General features: G+C 62.4%; 2 protein-coding genes across 4 annotated transcripts in view; both read left to right on the forward strand.

Moving 5' to 3' along the window:
• Nucleotides 1-101: 101 nt before the first annotated feature.
• On the forward strand, nucleotides 102-6,051 carry CYB5D1 (cytochrome b5 domain containing 1; the record flags this gene model as incomplete). Its single annotated transcript, XM_084501813.1, has 5 exons — nucleotides 102-486; nucleotides 646-722; nucleotides 1,645-1,860; nucleotides 2,927-3,172; nucleotides 5,957-6,051. The coding sequence occupies 4 exons, from the start codon at nucleotides 102-104 to the stop codon at nucleotides 3,155-3,157; spliced, it is 909 nt and encodes a 302-aa protein (XP_084357939.1). The 3' UTR covers nucleotides 3,158-3,172; nucleotides 5,957-6,051.
• Nucleotides 6,052-8,743: 2,692 nt separating this feature from the next.
• Nucleotides 8,744-16,078, forward strand: part of CHD3 (chromodomain helicase DNA binding protein 3) — a 48,422-nt gene continuing 41,087 nt past the window's right edge. For all 3 annotated transcript variants that reach the window (XM_084501824.1, XM_084501825.1, XM_084501826.1), the window contains exons 1-3: nucleotides 8,744-8,994; nucleotides 14,779-14,897; nucleotides 15,029-15,202. In XM_084501824.1, the coding sequence (XP_084357950.1) occupies nucleotides 8,775-8,994; nucleotides 14,779-14,897; nucleotides 15,029-15,202 (513 nt within the window). In that variant the 5' untranslated portion in view covers nucleotides 8,744-8,774. The remainder of the gene's footprint in view (nucleotides 8,995-14,778; nucleotides 14,898-15,028; nucleotides 15,203-16,078) is intronic.

Genomic DNA, 16,078 nt, shown 5'->3' on the forward strand with positions numbered 1-16,078 from the left:
GCCGCCGGCGGTGACATCGCCCGGCGAGGGGGGGGGGCGGGGACTACAACTCCCAGCACGCCCCGCGCGGCCCGGCTTCCGGGCTCCGCCGCGCCGTCGCCATGGCAGCGCGGCGCTGGGGGCGGGGCTTGGCCCAACGGCAGGGGGAGGAGCTTCGGGGCGCCGTTGCCGCGGAGACAACGCTTTGCGGCGGCGTTGCCACGAAAGGCGGCGGCGTTGCTGCGGAGGGCGACGTCGTTGCTAGGGAGGGCGACGTCGTTGCTAGGGAGGGCGACGTCGTTGCTAGGGAGGGCGACGTCGTTGCTAGGGAGGGCGGCGGCGTTGCCAAGGCGACGGCGCTTTCCGGCGGCGTTGCCATGGCGGCGCAGCAGCGGCCCCGGTACTTCACGGCGCGGGAGGTGGCGGCGGCGGCCCAGAGCGGGCGGCCCTGGGTCAGCGCCTGCGGCCGCGTCTTCGACCTGGGGCCGGTGCTGAGGGAGCGCCGAGGTACGGGGGGGCACCGGGACCCCTCCCGTTATTGTCGGGGGGGGGGGCGCCGGGACCCCCCCCAGCCGTTATGGCGGTTCCCGGTAAGGCGGGGGGGGCCCGGGGGGGAGGGGGAGGCCGGAGGTGATCGCCCCCCCCCCCCCCCCTCTCCCCCCCCAGGTGACGTCAGCCTGAGGCCCCTCCTGGACGCTCTTGGGAGTGACGTCAGCCACTGGTTTGACCCCCAGACCGGTGATGTGAGTGGGGGGGGGGGGCCCAGTATGGGGGAGGGGGGCCCAGTATGGGATGGGGGGGCCCAGTATGGGATGGGGGGGGTCCCAGTATGGGATGGGGGGGGCCCAGTATGGGGGAGGGGGGCCCAGTATGGGATGGGGGGGGGCTCAGTATGGGGGAGGGGGGCCCAGTATGGGATGGGGGGGGGCTCAGTATGGGGGAGGGGGGCCCAGTATGGGATGGGGGGGGCCCAGTATGGGATTGGGGGGGTCCCAGTATGTGGGATGGGGTCCCAGTATGGAGGGGGGGGGTCCCAGTATGGAGGGGGGGGGGTCCCAGTATGGGATGGGGGGTTCCCAGTATGCGGGATGGGGTCCCAGTATGGAGGGGGGGGGGTCCCAGTATGGAGTAGGGGGTCCCAGTGTGCGTGGGGGAGTCCCAGTATGGGGGGAGGGGGTCGCCAGTATGGGGGAGGGGGTCCCAGTATGAAATGGGGGCATCCTGGGGGGTCCTGGGTGGGGAGGGTCTCGGGGGGGGCAGTCGCAGGTCTGGGGGGGGGCCCAGCATGGGGGGGGGTGCGATCGGTTTTAGGGGGGTCCCGGCATGGGGAGGGCGGTTCCCAGTATTGGGGGGGGGGAGCAGTATGGGGAGGGGTCTGGGGGGGGGGGTCTCAGTGCCCTTTGGGGGGGTCCCAGGTCTGGTGGGGGGGGTCCCAGTTTGGAATGGGGGCAATGGGTTTTGGGGGTCCCAGTATTGGGGGGGGGGTCCCAATGTGGGATGGGGGCGTCCTGGGGGGGTCCCAGACCAGGGGGGGAGTCCCAGTATGGGGGGGGGGTCTCAGTGTGGGATGGGGGGGGTCCTGGGGTTGGGGGGGGGGAATTGTCTCTCTGGGGGAGGGGTCCCGGATCCGGGGGGGGGTCCCATTCACTGCCGTCCCCCCCCCAGCCCTTGACCCGCGTGGACCCCCAGACCGGCTGCATCTCCTTCCGCCCCCCGGGGGGGGCCATGGCCGGGGCCCCCCTCCCGCTGCCGCGCTCGGACTGGGCCCCCCCCCCGCTGCCGTGGTGGCGGGACCCCCGCTGCGAGGTGGGGCTCCTCTCGGAAGCCCCCCGCCTGGTGCGGCTCCACAACACCCTCACCGGGCAGCAGCAGCTCCTCGAGGTGGGGGGCGCGGGGGGGGGCACGGGGGGGGGGCACAGGGAGGGTCCTGCCGCCCCCTTTTGGGGTTGGGGGCACCCCAAGGGTTGGCCCCAAATGGGTTTTGGGGGGCTGTGGGTTTTTTTTTTTTTTGGGGGGGGTGGGGGGGTCAATGTTTGGCCCCAACCCTTTTTTTTTTTTTTTTTTTTTTTTTTGGGGGGGGGGGTGCTGGTGTCGTTTTGGGGGGGGTGGGGGACCCCAAGGTTTGGCCCCGTCCCCCTTTATGGGGTCCCTGCTGTCACTTTAGGGGGGTTGGGGGTTTAGGGGACCCCAAAGTTTGGCCCCCTCCCCTTTTTGGGGGTCCCTGGTGCCCCTTTGTGGGGGGGGGCTGGAGTTTAGGGGCCCCCAGGTTTGGCCCCAGCCCCTTTTTGGGGTTCCTGGTGTCCCTTTTGGGGGGGGTTGGGGACTCAGAGGACCCCCAGATTTGTCCCCACACCCTTTAGGGGGGGTCCATGGTGCCCCTTTGGGGGGGGCTGGGGGTATAAGGGACCCCAAAGTTTGGTCCCATCCCCTTTTGGGGGTCCCCACTGTCCCTTTGGGGGGGTTGGGGGTCTCAGGGGACCCCTCAGGTTTGGCCCTGGCCCCTTTTTCGGGGTCTCCGGGGTAGGGGAGTGGGGTTAGGGGGTCCCCCAGGTTTGACCCTGTTCCCTTTTGGGGGTCCCCACTGTCGCTTTAGGGGGTTTTGGGGGTTTAGGGGACCCTGAATTTTGGCCCCATCCCCTTTTTGGGGGGTCCCTGGAGTCACTTTAGGGGGGTTTTGGGGTTCAGGGCCCCCCCAGGCTTGACCCCAGCCCCTTTTTGGGGTCCCTGCTGTCATCTTGGGGGGGAAGTTGAGGCTTTAGGACCCCCCCATGCTTGCCCCCCTCCCCTTTTTAGGGTCCCCACTGCCCCCCCTGGAGGTCTTTAGCCCTTTAGTGACCCCCCCACACACCCCCCTTCCTGCACATCCTCGGGGGGGGGGTTCCTTTTCCCTTTGGGGTCCCCCCTTTAATTTTGGGGGGGGTCCCTCACCCCCCTGTCCCCCCCCCAGGTGTGCGGGGAGGAGGCGGTGGAGGCGGCGCTGGAGCGGGCGCTGCCCTGGAACGCGCACGGGGGGGGCTACGCCTGGAGCTGTGGGGGGCGCCCCCTGCTCCCCTCCCTGACGCTGCCCGAAAACGGGGTCCCCGATGACACCCCCGAGCTGCGCCGCCTCGGCCTCGACCCCAAAGACTTCGCCCCCAGCGTGCTGCTCCACTTCCAAGACGACTTCCGCGAGGTGTAGGGATGCAAGACCCCGGTACGGTGACCCCGCACGGCCCCGGGGAGCCCCCAGCCCCAAATCCAACCCCAAAAGGGCACCAGGGAGCCCCCAGCCCCAAATCCTGCCCCAAAAGGGCCCCAGGAGCCCCCCAACCCCAAAACTGATACTGGGAGACCCCAGTCCCAAATCCAACCCCAAAACTGCCCCAGGAGCCCCCCAGCCCCAAATCCAACCCCAAAAGGGCCCCAGGGAGCCCCCGAACCCCAAAAGGGCACCAGGGAGCCCCCAGCCCCAAATCCTGCCCCAAAAGGGCCCCAGGAGCCCCCCAACCCCAAAACTGATACTGGGAGACCCCAGTCCCAAATCCAACCCCAAAACTGCCCCAGGAGCCCCCCAGCCCCAAATCCAACCCCAAAAGGGCCCCAGGGAGCCCCCCAACCCCAAAAGGGCACCAGGGAGCCCTGAGCCCCAAATCCAACCCTAAAAGGGCCACTGGGAACCGCCCAACCCCAAAAGGGCCCCAGGGAGCCCCCCAGCCCAAATCCAACCCCAAAACTGTCCCAGGGATCCCCCAGCCCCAAATCCAGCCCCAAAAGTGCCCCAGGGAGCCCCCCAACCCTAAAACTGCTGTGGGGACACCCCAGCCCCAAATCCCAGCCCAAAACTGCCCCTGGGAGTCCCCCAACCCCCAAACTGCCCCTGGGAGCCCCCAGCCCCAAATCCCACCCCGAAACTGCCCCGGGAGACCCCAGCCCCAAATCCTGCCCTAAAAGTGCCACTGGGAACCGCCCAACCCCAAAAGGGCCCCAGGAGCCCCCAGCCCCAAATCCTGCCCCAGGAACCCTCAGCCCCAAATCCCATCCCAAAACTGCCCCAGGAGCCCCCAGCCCCAAATCCTGCCCTAAAACTGCTCCAGGAGCCCCCTAGCCCAAATCCAGCCCCAAAACTGCCCCAGGAGCCCCCCAGCCCCAAAACTGCCCCTAGGAGACTCCAGCCCCAAAACTGCCCCCAAACTGCCCCTAGGAGCCCCCCAGCCCCAAATCCTGCCCCAAAAGTGCCCCAGGGAGCCCCCCCAACCCCATAAAGGTCCCAGGGAGCCCCCAGCCCCAAATCCAACCCTAAAAGTGCCACTGGGAACCGCCCAACCCCAAAACTGCCCCAGGAGCCCTCAGCCCCAAATCCAGGCCCAAAACTGTCCCAGGGAGCCCCCAGCCCCAAATCCAACCCCAAAAGGGCCCCAGGAGCCCCCCAGCCCCAAAACTGACACTGGGAGACCCCAGCCTCAAATCCCACCTCAAAACTGTCCCAGGGAGCCCCCCCAACCCCAAAAGTGCTCCGGGGAGTCCCCAGCCCCAAATCCCACCCCAGAAGTGCCCCTCAGAACCCCCCAACCCCTGAACTGCCCCAGGAACCCCCAACCCCAAATCCCACCCCAAAACTGCCCAGGGAGCCCCCAGCCCCAAATCCTGCCCTAAAACTGCTCCAGGAGGCCCCCAGCCCAAATCCAGCCCCAAAACTGCCCCTAGGAGTCCTCAGCCCCAAATCCTGCCCCAAAAGTGCCCCAGGGAGCCCCCCCATCCCCAAAAGGGCCCCAGGGAGCCCCCAGCCCCAAATCCCATCCCAAAACTGTCCCAGGGAGCCCCTAGCCCCAAATCCAGCCCCAAAAGTGCCACGGGGAGCCCCCAACCCCAAAACAGCTGTGGGGATACCCCAGTCCCAAATCCAGCCCCAAAAGTGCCCTGGGAGCCCCCAGCCCCAAATCCCCCTCCGAAACTGCCCAGGGAGACACCAGCCCCAAATCCAGCCCCAAAACTGCCCTGGGGAGCCCCCAGCCCCAAATCCAGCCCGAAAAGTGCCACGGGGAGCCCACCAACCCCAAAACTGCTGTGGGGACACCCCAGCCCCAAATCCCACCCTAAACTGCCCCAGGAACCCCCAGCCCCAAATCCCACCCCAAAACTGCCCCTAGGACCTCCCCACATCCTAAAACTGACACTGGGAGCCCCCAGCCCCAAAACTGCCCCTGGGAGTCCCCCAACTCCAAAACTGCTCCAGGGAGCCCCCAGCCCCAAATCCCACCCCAAAACTGCCCCGGGGAGCCCCCAGCTCCAAATCCAACCCCAAATGTGCCCCTGGGAACCCCCCAGCCCCAAATCCCGCCCCAAAAATGCACCTGGGAGACCCCCACCCTGACACTGCCCCGGGGACACCCCAGTCCCAAATCCCGCCCCAAAACTGCCCCTGGGAGCCCCCCGAACCCCAAAAGTGCAGCTGGCATCCCCCTCCCCAAAATCTCACCCCAAAACTGCCTCTAGGACCCCTCCAACCCCAAAACTGCCACCGAACACCCCCCTCCCCAAAAGCCCACCCTAGAACTGCCAATAGGACCCCCCCAACCCCAAAACTGCCACTGGGAGCCCCCCCAACCCCAAATCCCACCCCAAAACCACTGCTTGGACCCCCCCAACCCCAAAATTGCCATTAGGAGCCCCCCCACCCCCAGATCCCGCCCCAAACCTGCTCCTGGGAGCCCTCCCCACCCCAAAACTGACATTGGGACCCCCCCAACCCCAAATCTCACCCCAAAACTGCTGGGACCCCCCCCAGTCCCAAAACTGCCCCTGGGAGCCCCCCCAACCCCAAATCTGCCCCTGGGACACCCCCAACCCCAAAACCACCACTTGGACCCCCCCCATACCCAGCCCCCACCCCAAAATTGCCCTTTTTGACCCCTCCTTGCCCTAAAACCCCCGATCCCACCCCACAACCCCACCCCAAATCCCCCCCACCCCAAAAGCTCCCCCTTTCCTCCTTTTCCAGCCCCCCAGGACGATGGACCCCCCCCTGACTCCCCCCCAAGTATTGCCACGGAGCTGGGCGTGTTTTGAGGCCAATAAAGGCGATTTTGGTGAAAACATCTGCCGCCGAGTCTGGGGGGGTCGAGGGGAGCCCCCCCAAAAATCCAGCCCTAAAACTGGGGGGGGGGGGGAAGTGAGGGGGGGGCACCAGCTTCTGTGCCACCCATCCCACAGAGCAGGGTCGGGAACGCAAAAAATGGTCAAAAAGGGCAAAAACTCCCCAAAATAGGGATGAGGGTGGTGGGAGGGGGGGCGAGCGGCCACGCTGGGCATTTTTTTTGGGGGAAAAAGCAGCAAAAAGCCCCCAAAATGGAGCGGCGCTGCCTGGAGATCTCCACACCACGAGGGCAGCGCAGGGTGGACGGGGAGGTTTGGGGCTTTTTGGGGAGTTTTAGGCGGTTTGGGAATTGTTATTTTTGTTACCCCCTCCCCGCAGGGCAGCGGGGCTGGTTCCCGCACCAAAACTCGCCGATTTTGGTGTTTTTGGAGGATTTGGGTGTGAGGGCTGAGGGAGATGGACACTGAGTGCTCACAGGGCACAGGGAAATGGATCGTTGCTAACGAGATTTGGGAGAAAAAAGGAGGAAAAAAGGCAAAAGCGATGCCAGACGCTGCTCAGCCCTGCGCGGCCCCGGTGCTTTGTCAATTCTTTGGGGGAAAAAACAGCGAAAAGAGGAAAATTCAAAGCCGGGGCCAGGCTGCGGTGCAGCGCCTGGCAGATGGGGTCGCGGCACTGCACAGTTTTGGGGCGTTTTCTCCATTTTTCACCATTTTTAGTGGCGTTTCTGGCGGTGCCACTTGTGGCCTGACCCTGCCACCCCGGCTGGCTCCCAGGGTGGCCTTTTGGGGCAAAAAGGCCAAAAAAAAGGACTCCTGGGAGAACCAAAGTGCTGCCAACACTGCGGGCAGCTCAGGCCGGGCCATGATCCCGCTCACGGCCCCGTTTTGGGTGGATTTGCTGCTTTTTAGTGCATTTGTGGAGCCAGGGAGCGTTTTGGGCCCTGGGGGCAGGTTTTTGTCCCCTGTTGTGACACCAAACATGCCATTTTTCACCCCAATTTCCACACGGGTCTTCACGGGGTCGGGAGCATTGCAGAAGCGATTTTCGAGGCCGTTTCTTTCCTTTTTTTTTAAGATTTTTTTTTAAATTTCTTCCGAGGCCGTTTCTTTCCTTTTTTCCTTTTTTATTTTTTTCTTTTTTTTTTTTTTCTTTCCGTGCATTTTTTTCCTCCTTTTTTTTTTGTTCTCCTGCCCTGCAGCCTAAAGAAAGTAAGAAAAAAAAAACAAAAAAAAAAACCACCCTAAAACCACTCCCTGCCCAAGTATTTAAAAGTAGGGAAGGGAGGGGTGAAAAAAAAAAAAAAAAAAACTATTTTTTTTTTTAATTTTTTTTGAGTGTTTTCAGCTCCCCCCCCCCTCCCCGTTTTGGGTAGTCGAAACGGGGGGAAAACGGGCAAAAAAAAGGCGGCTCGACTAGTATGGAACTAGTTAACCTTTAACAATTTATGCTGATGTCACACTGAGCATGAGTACTGATTAATCCGCGCCCCCCCCGCCGAAATATTTTTTTATTGGGGGGGGGGGGGGGAAGTATAGGAGAAAGGAGGGAAAAAAAAAAAAAAAAAGGCAATAATTTCCCGCAGCCATCTTTGTTTTCAGCTGAAATCTTCCTCTTTCGGGGCCCCCCCCGAGCGCCGGGAATCCACAAATATTGCGCGCCGAAAGCCAGGGGAGCCGCGGGGCTGCGGGGCACCGAAACCCCGCAAAGCGGCCCCAAAAAAAATTGCGATTTCTTGAGCTTCGCTTCGCCCAACGCTCGGGGCCGGGGGGGGGGGCGGGGGAGCGATCCCGAAAAAAAAAAAAAAAAAAAAAAAGAAAAGAGAAAAAAAAAAAGCGAGAAAAGGAAAAGGGGGGGGATTTTTTTTTTTTTTTTCTTGCCTCGTTTTTTTTTTTTTTTTCCTCGAGGCTTTTTTTTTTTTTAATTTTTTTATTATTTTTTTGCGTTTTTTTTTCTTTTTTCTGAAATTTCTTTTTTTTTAAGCCTTCAGGAAGGTGTGTGGGGGAGTGTGCGGGGGGGGGGGGGGGGGGGACAAAAAAACCCACCGAAAAGCCCCAAACGGAGGCAGTTTTGGGGGGGTTCGGCGGTTTTCCCCCTGGGGAGGGAGGCGGGGGGCGGTTTTTTTGAGGGGGGGGCTCGTTTTTTTTCCTCAATTTCGCTCTTTTTTCATCGCTTTCTCCTGGTGGTTGGGGGGGGGGGTTGTGTTTGGGGGGGGGGCCGCTTTTCAAAATAAATTTCGGGGCCGCCATTTTCGCTCCGCGCTCCCGTGGAAAAATCATCGCGGGTGGCGCTTTATTTTGAGATTTTTTTTTGTTTTTGTTAGTTTTATTTTTTCGGCCGGTTTTCACCTTTTTTTCGAGCCTTTTCGCCGCTTTTTTCCTCCCCCCCCCCCTCCCCTCCCCTCACGGCGCGGCCTGAGGAGAGGCAGGGGGGGGCTCCGGGCGCGGGGGGGCGCCACTTTTGGGGCAGTTTTCTCTCAGTTTTCACCTTTTTTTTTTTTTTTTTTTTTTTTTTTTTCCTTCTCTCCCCCCCCCTCAAGGTGGGGGGGGGGGGCTCCGCGGGTTTCACCTCAGCGCCGCGCGGGGCGGGGGGAGCGGGGAGCGCGCGGAGGGTCCCCCCCCCCCCTCACCCTCAACCCCCCCCCCCCCCCCTCCTCCTCCCGCCTCCCGCCTCCCTCCTCACAGCCTCCCGCTCCCTCCCTGCCCCCCCCCCCAGCACCGCCATGGCTTCCCCTCTGAGGGAGGACGAGGAGGAGGAGGAGGAGATGGCGGTGTCCGAGGCGGACGGCGACGAGGACGACGACGACGAGGACGACGACGACGACGACGCCGCCGTTGCCGCCCGCGGCCCCGCCGACATCTTCCTGCCGCCCGCCGCCCCGCCGCCCCCCGCGCCCGCCTCGCCCGCGCCCGCCGCCGCTGAGGCGACTGCGGCGCCGCCAGGTAAGGGCCCCCCCCCTCCGGCCCCCCCCCCCCTCCCCTCTCCGCCATCGCCGTTCCCGCCTCAGCCGCTTCCCGCCGAGCCCTTCCCGCCAACGGGGCCGGGGAGAGAGGGGGGGGGGGTGGTGGTGAGGGGGGGGGGCGGGGGGGGCTGTTTGTAAACAAGCGGGCCCGGCGCGGGGGGGGCGGTCACTGAGAGCCCCCCCCCTCGTTAAGGTGTCCCCCCCCCCCCATACACACACACACACACACACACACCCCTCCCCTTTCCGGGAGGGGGGGGCGGGCACCGGGCCGCCCCCGCTGGTGTCACCCCCCCCCCCTCAGTGACCCCCCCTCAGTGACCCCCCCCTCAATGCCCCCCCCTCAGCACCCCCCTTTCAGTGTCCCCCCCCTTTCAATGTCCCCCCCCCACTAGAAATTAAGGGGGGGGGCCGCCTCCCGAGCCCCCTCCCCATCCATTTCCCCCCCCCACATCCATCCCTGAAGGGGGGGCGGTCACCACCCCCCCACCCCTTTATATTCCCCCCCCCCCAAATTGTCTGTGAGGGGGGGCTTTATGCAGCCCCCCCCCCCGAATTGTGTGTGGGGGGCACTTTGCAGCCCCCTCCCCATCCATTGCCCTGCAGCATGAGGGGGGGGGGGCAGTTTCCAGCCCCCCTCCCCATCCATTTTTACCCCCCCTGCCAAATTGTGAGGGGGGGGCACTCTGCAGCCCCCTCCCCATCCATTTTTACACCCTGGACCATGAGGGGGGGTGCTCTTTGCAGCCCCCCCCCCCTTCAATCCTCCCCCCTCCAGCCCTAAATCCTGGGGGGGGGGGCAATTTGCAGCCCCCCCCCCCCCCATCACCGCCTCCTGTCTGTGTGGGGGGGGCACTCACAGATGCTTGGCCTTCATCCCTTCACCCCCCCCTCATCATCCTCAGCCTGAGGGCCGTGACGCCCCCTCCTGCTCTGTGTGTGAGGGGGGGGTTTATAACGCCCCCCCCCCCCAATTTACCCCCCCCCGTGGTGGGCTCTGTGTGAGGGGGGGGGCTCAGCCTTCATCCCCCCCTCACCCTCCTCCTCCTCCTCCTCCTCAGCATCCCCAGGCTCTGTCCCGTGCCCCCCCCAAGCTGTACCCCCAGCCATGTGCCCCCCCCATTTGGCCTTCATCCCCCACCCTCCTCCTCCTCCTCCTCCTCGTGCCCCTTTTTTTTTGGGGGGGGGGCGATGAGGGGGGGGGTTCACGCCCCCCCCCCCCTCCCTCAGAGGTGGCCACAGGGCCGGCATCGCGCCGGGCATTGCTGCCGGGTGCGCGCCGCTTTGCCCCGTTTTCTCTCGTTTTTACCTCAGTTTTTCCCATTTTGCCTCAGTTCCTCTCACTTTACGCCCCCCCCCCCCGCCCTGCCTCGCCGCTTTTCGCGTTTTGCCTCATTTTCGCCCCGTTTCACCTCATTTTCGCCCCCGCCGCCTCGGCTCCTTTCGCTCCTTCCACGCCACTTCCCGGCCTCCGACCCCCCCCCCCCCCGCTCCCCCTCCGCGTGGGCATCCGAAAACGGGCGAAAAACCACAGCAAAAAGCCCATTTTGGGTGGAAAACGCCCCGCTTTGGGCCGCCCCGCGGCTCCCTCGGGGCCTGGCTCTGCCGCCCGGGGTCAGTTTGGGGCTGGCGGCGCCGTTTCCGACAGTTTGCCCCGGGCCGCTGACCTAAAATCGGGCCGTTTCTGGGCAAAACGCTCACTTTTCTCCCTCCCGTTTTGTTGCTTTTTTTGTGCTTCGCTTTTCTCGAGTTTCACCTCAAATCGAGTGGGGGGGGGAAGGCATCTTTTAGCCCAAAGCGGCCCAAATGGGTTGGATTAAAAAAAAGCCCACTTTGGGGCTCTTTTTCCTCGTTTTGCAATAAATTCCCTCGTTTCAGAGCCGGGTGAGCTCAGGGATCGGTACCTCATCTTCTCCAGAAATGCTAAGAAATGGGCAAATTACCATTTAAAAGCCCCTTTTTTTTTTCAAGGAACACCCCAAAATGGGTGACTCTGGTTTTTGGAAGCCCTCCGTTTCCCAAAACGCTCGGAAACGGGCAAATTTTCTCGGCCTCCCCGGGAAGGCGCCGCTTCTCCTCCGTGGCCTCCTTTGGGCTCATTTCTCCGCTTTTTGGGCAAATCCCATCATTATTCTTTTCTCAGCCCACGTGCAGCTGCTGGGCTGCCCCCGGAGCAGCCCCCCAGTCGCCCGTTTTTTAACTTTTCTCTCCCCAGAGGGCCGTAAAACGCATTTTTCTTCATTTTTTGAACTTTTCCTGCCCCGGGGCGGCGGTAACACGTCGTTTTTGTCACCTTTCTCTCCCCAGAGCAGCAGAAATTGCACTTTTTTAACATTTCTCCCCGGAGCGGCGGGAGGCCAGCGTCCGGCTGTGCGGCCCCGACGGGCACTTGCCTGAGGCTCCCCGGATTTGAGGTGAAACGGGCGCTTTTCACAACTTTCCCGGCAGCCTCGCGGGGATGTCCCAGAGGCTGTTGTTTTTTTCTTTTTTTTTTTTTTTTTTTTTTTCCTGTTTTTCTCTCATTTTTGCCGTTTCCAACCCATTTCAGCCGAGAACAATGCCTGAGGGGGGGGCGGACCGAGCACCGAAAACGGCTGGGGTGTGTGTGTGTGTGGGGGGGGGGCGTGCTTTAAAACGGCCTCAAAAAAAGCAAAAAGCGACCGTTTTAAAAAAAATCAAAATTTGGGCAAAAAGAGGCAAGTTGGCTCTCCCACGAAGTCAGAGGGTCAGTCCGAGGGAGGAAACGGGTGAAATACCCCCAAAAAAACTGAGCTTTTCCGCTACGGGAAAACCACGCTTCGCTCGTCTCCCCTTCCGGGCCATTGTTCGCCCCTCGCTTTGGGTGGTTTTCTCCCGTTTTGGAGAACCGGCGGCCTCCTCCTTTGTTCACCCCCCCCCCACCCCCCCGCCTCTTTTGGGCAGCGCCTTCCCTTTTCCCCCAGCCCCGTTTTCGGCCCTTTTTGGGGCTCTTTCACCTCGTTTTTTTTTTCTTTTTTTTTTTTTTGGCTAAAATCTCCCTTTTTCGCCCCGTTTCCTCCTTTGGGGGGGGGGGGGGCTTTGTGTCTCAAGGTGCCGGGGGGGGGGGGGGAAGCGTCACGTGTGTGGAAAATTCTCGTTGATCGCCTGCCAACGCGCCCGGCGGGCTGCGCATGCCCGCCCCTATCGCGACCGACGTCTGGGGGGGGGGGGGGGGGCCCACAAAAATTACAAAAAAAAAAAAAAAAACACCAAAAAAAACCCCCAAAAAACTCGAAAATACAATAAAAATTAAAAATATGGCAGGAGGCGGCCCCGGCCCCGCGAGCGGCTGCGCCCCGGGGGCAGCACCCAAAGGTGACGGTGGGGGGGGGGGGGGAGGCAGATGGATGGGGGGGGGGCACAGAAATTTGGGGGGGGGGGGCAGCGGAAAATGGGGAGCGAAAAGGGGAAGCCGGGGGCGTGGATCCCCCAACCGCGTGGCGAGGGAAAAAAAAAACACAAAAAAACAGAAATCAGACGTTTTTTGGGTAGTTTTGGGTTGGTGTTTTTGGCGGGGGGGCGGCGGGGGGGATTGTTTTGGTTCCCCCCCCCCCAGCGGTGCCAGGGGATTAGGCGGGAGCGTGACCCCGGCGGCGGCACCGCCACCCCCCGCCACCCCCCCCCCACGGCCTCGACGGCCTCGCATCTACCCGGGGGGGCCCCAATTGACCCCCCCCCACGGCCTCGCTGGCCTCTGGCCTCCAATTTACCCAGGGGGGGTCCCAAATTGACCCCCCCCTGCCCAGCCTCGCTGGCCTCTGGCCTCCTCCAGGCACTGATTTTCCTGGGGGGGGGGTCCGCAATCGACCCCCCCACGGCCTTGCCAGCCTCCAGCCTCTGATTTACCCAGGGGGGGTTCCAAATTAAATCCCCCCCCCCCCCCATGGCACAGCCTTCTTGACCTCCGGCCTCATATTTACCTGGGGGGGGTCCCCAAATTGACCCCCCCCCGGCACAGCCTCGCTGGCCTCTGGCCTCCAATTTAGCTGGGGGGGGTCCCCAGTTGACCCCCCACACCCCAACCTCACCGGCCTCTGATTTACCTGGGGGGGGGTCCCCAATTGACCCCCCCCCGGCCTCTTTTGTGGTACCCAGAGCCTCGGGGGGGGGGGGTTTGAGCTCGGCTGCTGTTTTGGGGGCAAAAAGGGGAAAACGCGCTGCGGGACGGAGCGGTTGGGAAACCCATCGCGGGTGGGAGGGGTTGTGCAAAGCGCTCGTTGCTTTTTGGGGTGAAAGCCGGGGGAAACGGGGCCCGCTGCGGTTGGAAACCGCAGGGTTGGTTTCGCACCCGTTTTTTGGGGCTAAAACCCGTCATTGGGGCGTTTCTGGAAGGATTTCGGGGTGCGGCCCCCCCAAGGTCACATCCTCCCTGTTCCATCCCTTTTTGGGGCTGCTGACGATGCTGGATTCGGGCAAAAATCCCCCAAATCCCCCCCAAACAGGGGGGGTGCTGCATTTCCCCCTGACCTCCCCCAAAATCGCTCCAAATAACCCCAAATCCTGCATTTTTCACCCCAGAACCAGCCGGGCTCCAGCAAAGCCCTAAAATCCCCCATAAATTGTGTTTTTTTGTTTGTTGTTGTTGTCGGGGACTTGGTGCCCTCCGATGCCATAAATAAAAGTGAAAACCCCTCAAAAAGCTGTTTTCCAGGCTTTCTGCAAGCACATGGCCATACTGCTCTCCAAAAGCTCCTTTTTTGCCCCAATTTACACAGGGCTGGGATGGAGGCGGGTGACCGGCGTTTGCTGGGCGAAACCCACGAAGTTTCGGCCTCTTTTTGGGATAAAAAAGCCAAAAAGCCTTCCAGGCTTCCAAGAATGGGGGAAATGCCCCAAAAATGACGTTTCTGGTGCTTTTTTTTTTTTTTTTTATCCTTTTTCGGGTGCTGTGGGTCCCAGTGGCGGAGGAGACCCCGGCTGCGGCCGCTTGGTTTTATTCTTGCGAGTTTTGCCCCCAAAAAGTTGGCTTTTGGTGCTTCTTACACCCCTCGATTTCTCTGCGCCAAAGGCACCGCGTGAGGTGGTTGGTTTTGGGTTAAGAACTGGCATAAAAAGGAAAAAGGGCGCATTTGAGCCATCCTGCATGGGTCTACAGCCCATTTTTCACCCAGAAAGGGACAAATTGGGGAAAAAAAGCCCCGAAGCTCATTCCTGATGGCGGGTGCTGGCGCATTCCCGTTCCTGGGGCTTTTTGGGGTGTAATGGGGGCAACTGAAGGCACCTCGGGGTGCTGTGGGGTCCTATGGGGTGCTGTGGGGCACCTCAGGGTGCTGTGGGGGCTGTTGTGGGCACCTTGGGGTGCTCCAGGGCACCTTGGGGTGCTGTGAGACTTCCCAATGGCCCCCGGGGGTGCTTTGGTGACAGCTGTGGGCACCTCGGGGTGCTCTGGGGCACCTTAGGGTGCTGTGGGGGCAGTTGATGGCACCTTGGGGTGCTTTGGGACTTCCCAAGGACCCCTCAGGGTGCTCTGGGGCACCTTGGGGTGTTGTGGGGCAATTCAAGGCCCCTCAGGGTGCTTCGGGGGCAATATAGGGCACCTTGGGGTGCTTTGGGGGCACCTTAGGGTGCTGTGGGGGCAGTTGAAGGCCCCTTGGGGTGCTTTGGGACTTCCCAGGGACCACTTGGGGTGATTTGGGACCCCTCTGGGTGCTTCAGGGCCCCTTGGGGTGCTTTGGGGTCACCTCTGGGTGCTTTGGGGGCACCCTTGGGTGCCGTCCCCACCCCTCAGGCGGCCGTGTCCCCGCAGACGGAGACGAGGAGCTGCTGCGGGGCCTCGAGGGGGCCCTGGGGGTGAAGAAGAAGAAGCGGGGCCCCCGCAAGCAGAAGGAGAACAAACCCGGCAAGCCGCGGAAACGGAAAAAATTGGTGAGGCCCGCACCTCGGGGGGGGGGGTCCCGTTGTTTTGGGGAGGGTCCTGGGATTTGGGAGGGGGTGTCCTGGGATTTGGGGAGGGTCTCGGTGTGACCGTCTCTCCGGGGGGGGGTCTCGGGGCGCAGGTGAGCGAGGATGAGTTCGAGTCAGAGCGCGACGAGTACCGGGAGAAGTCGGAGAGCGGCGGCAGCGACTACGGCGGCGTGGCCAAGAAGAAGCGGCGGAAGCACCGCGAGAAGAAGGAGAAGAAGACGAAGCGGCGGAAAAAGATGGACGAGGAGGGGGGGCAGAAGGTGAAGGTACGGCCAGGGGGGGCGCGCTGTGGGCCCTGGGGTGCCCCACGACCCCTTTGGATCCCCTTGGGGTCCCGGTGACTGTTCTGGGGCCCGTGGGGTCCCTGCACCCATGGTGGATCCTGCAAGGGTCCCGATGGGCCATGGGTTTCCCCTCACCTGTTTAGATCCCATTGGGATCCTGGTGCCCATTTTGGGGCCCATGGGGGTCCTGGTGCCCATTTTGGGACCTGTGGAGTCCCCTCACCCATTCGGATCCCCTTGGGGTGCTGTTGACCATTTTGGGGCCCATGGGGTCTCTGCACCCATGGTGAATCCCGCTGGGGTCCCGTTGGGTCATGGCTTTCCCCCACCCGTTTAGATCCCATTGCAGTCCACCTGACCATTTCAGGGCCCATGGGGGTCCTGGTGCCCATTTTGGGACCCATCAGGTCTCCCAACCCCTTTGGATCCCGTTGGGGTCCCCATGACCATTTTGGGGCTCATGGGGTCCCTGCACCCATGGTGGATCCTGCAAGGGTCCCGTTGGGCCATGGGTTTCCCCCTACCTGTTTAGATACCATTGGGATCCTGGTTCCCATTTTGGGACCCATGGGGTCCTCCCATCCCGTTTGGATCCTGTTGGGGTCCCCATGACCATTTTGGGGCCCTGGGGTTTCCCCCAACCCCTTTGGAGCCCACTGGGGTCCCGGTGACTGTTTTGGGGCCCATGGGTTTCCCCCCACCCATTTGGATCCCATTGGGGTCCCAGTGCCCATTTTGGGACCCATAAGGTTCCCCCCAACCCGTTTGGATCCCATTGGGGTCCCGGTGACCATTTCATGGCCCATGGCTTTCCCCCCACCCATTTGGATCCCGTTGGGGTCCCCATGACCATTTTGG

This window comes from Aythya ferina (genome assembly GCF_964211825.1).
Source record: "Aythya ferina genome assembly, chromosome: 34".
Classification (NCBI taxonomy): Eukaryota; Metazoa; Chordata; class Aves; order Anseriformes; family Anatidae; genus Aythya; species Aythya ferina.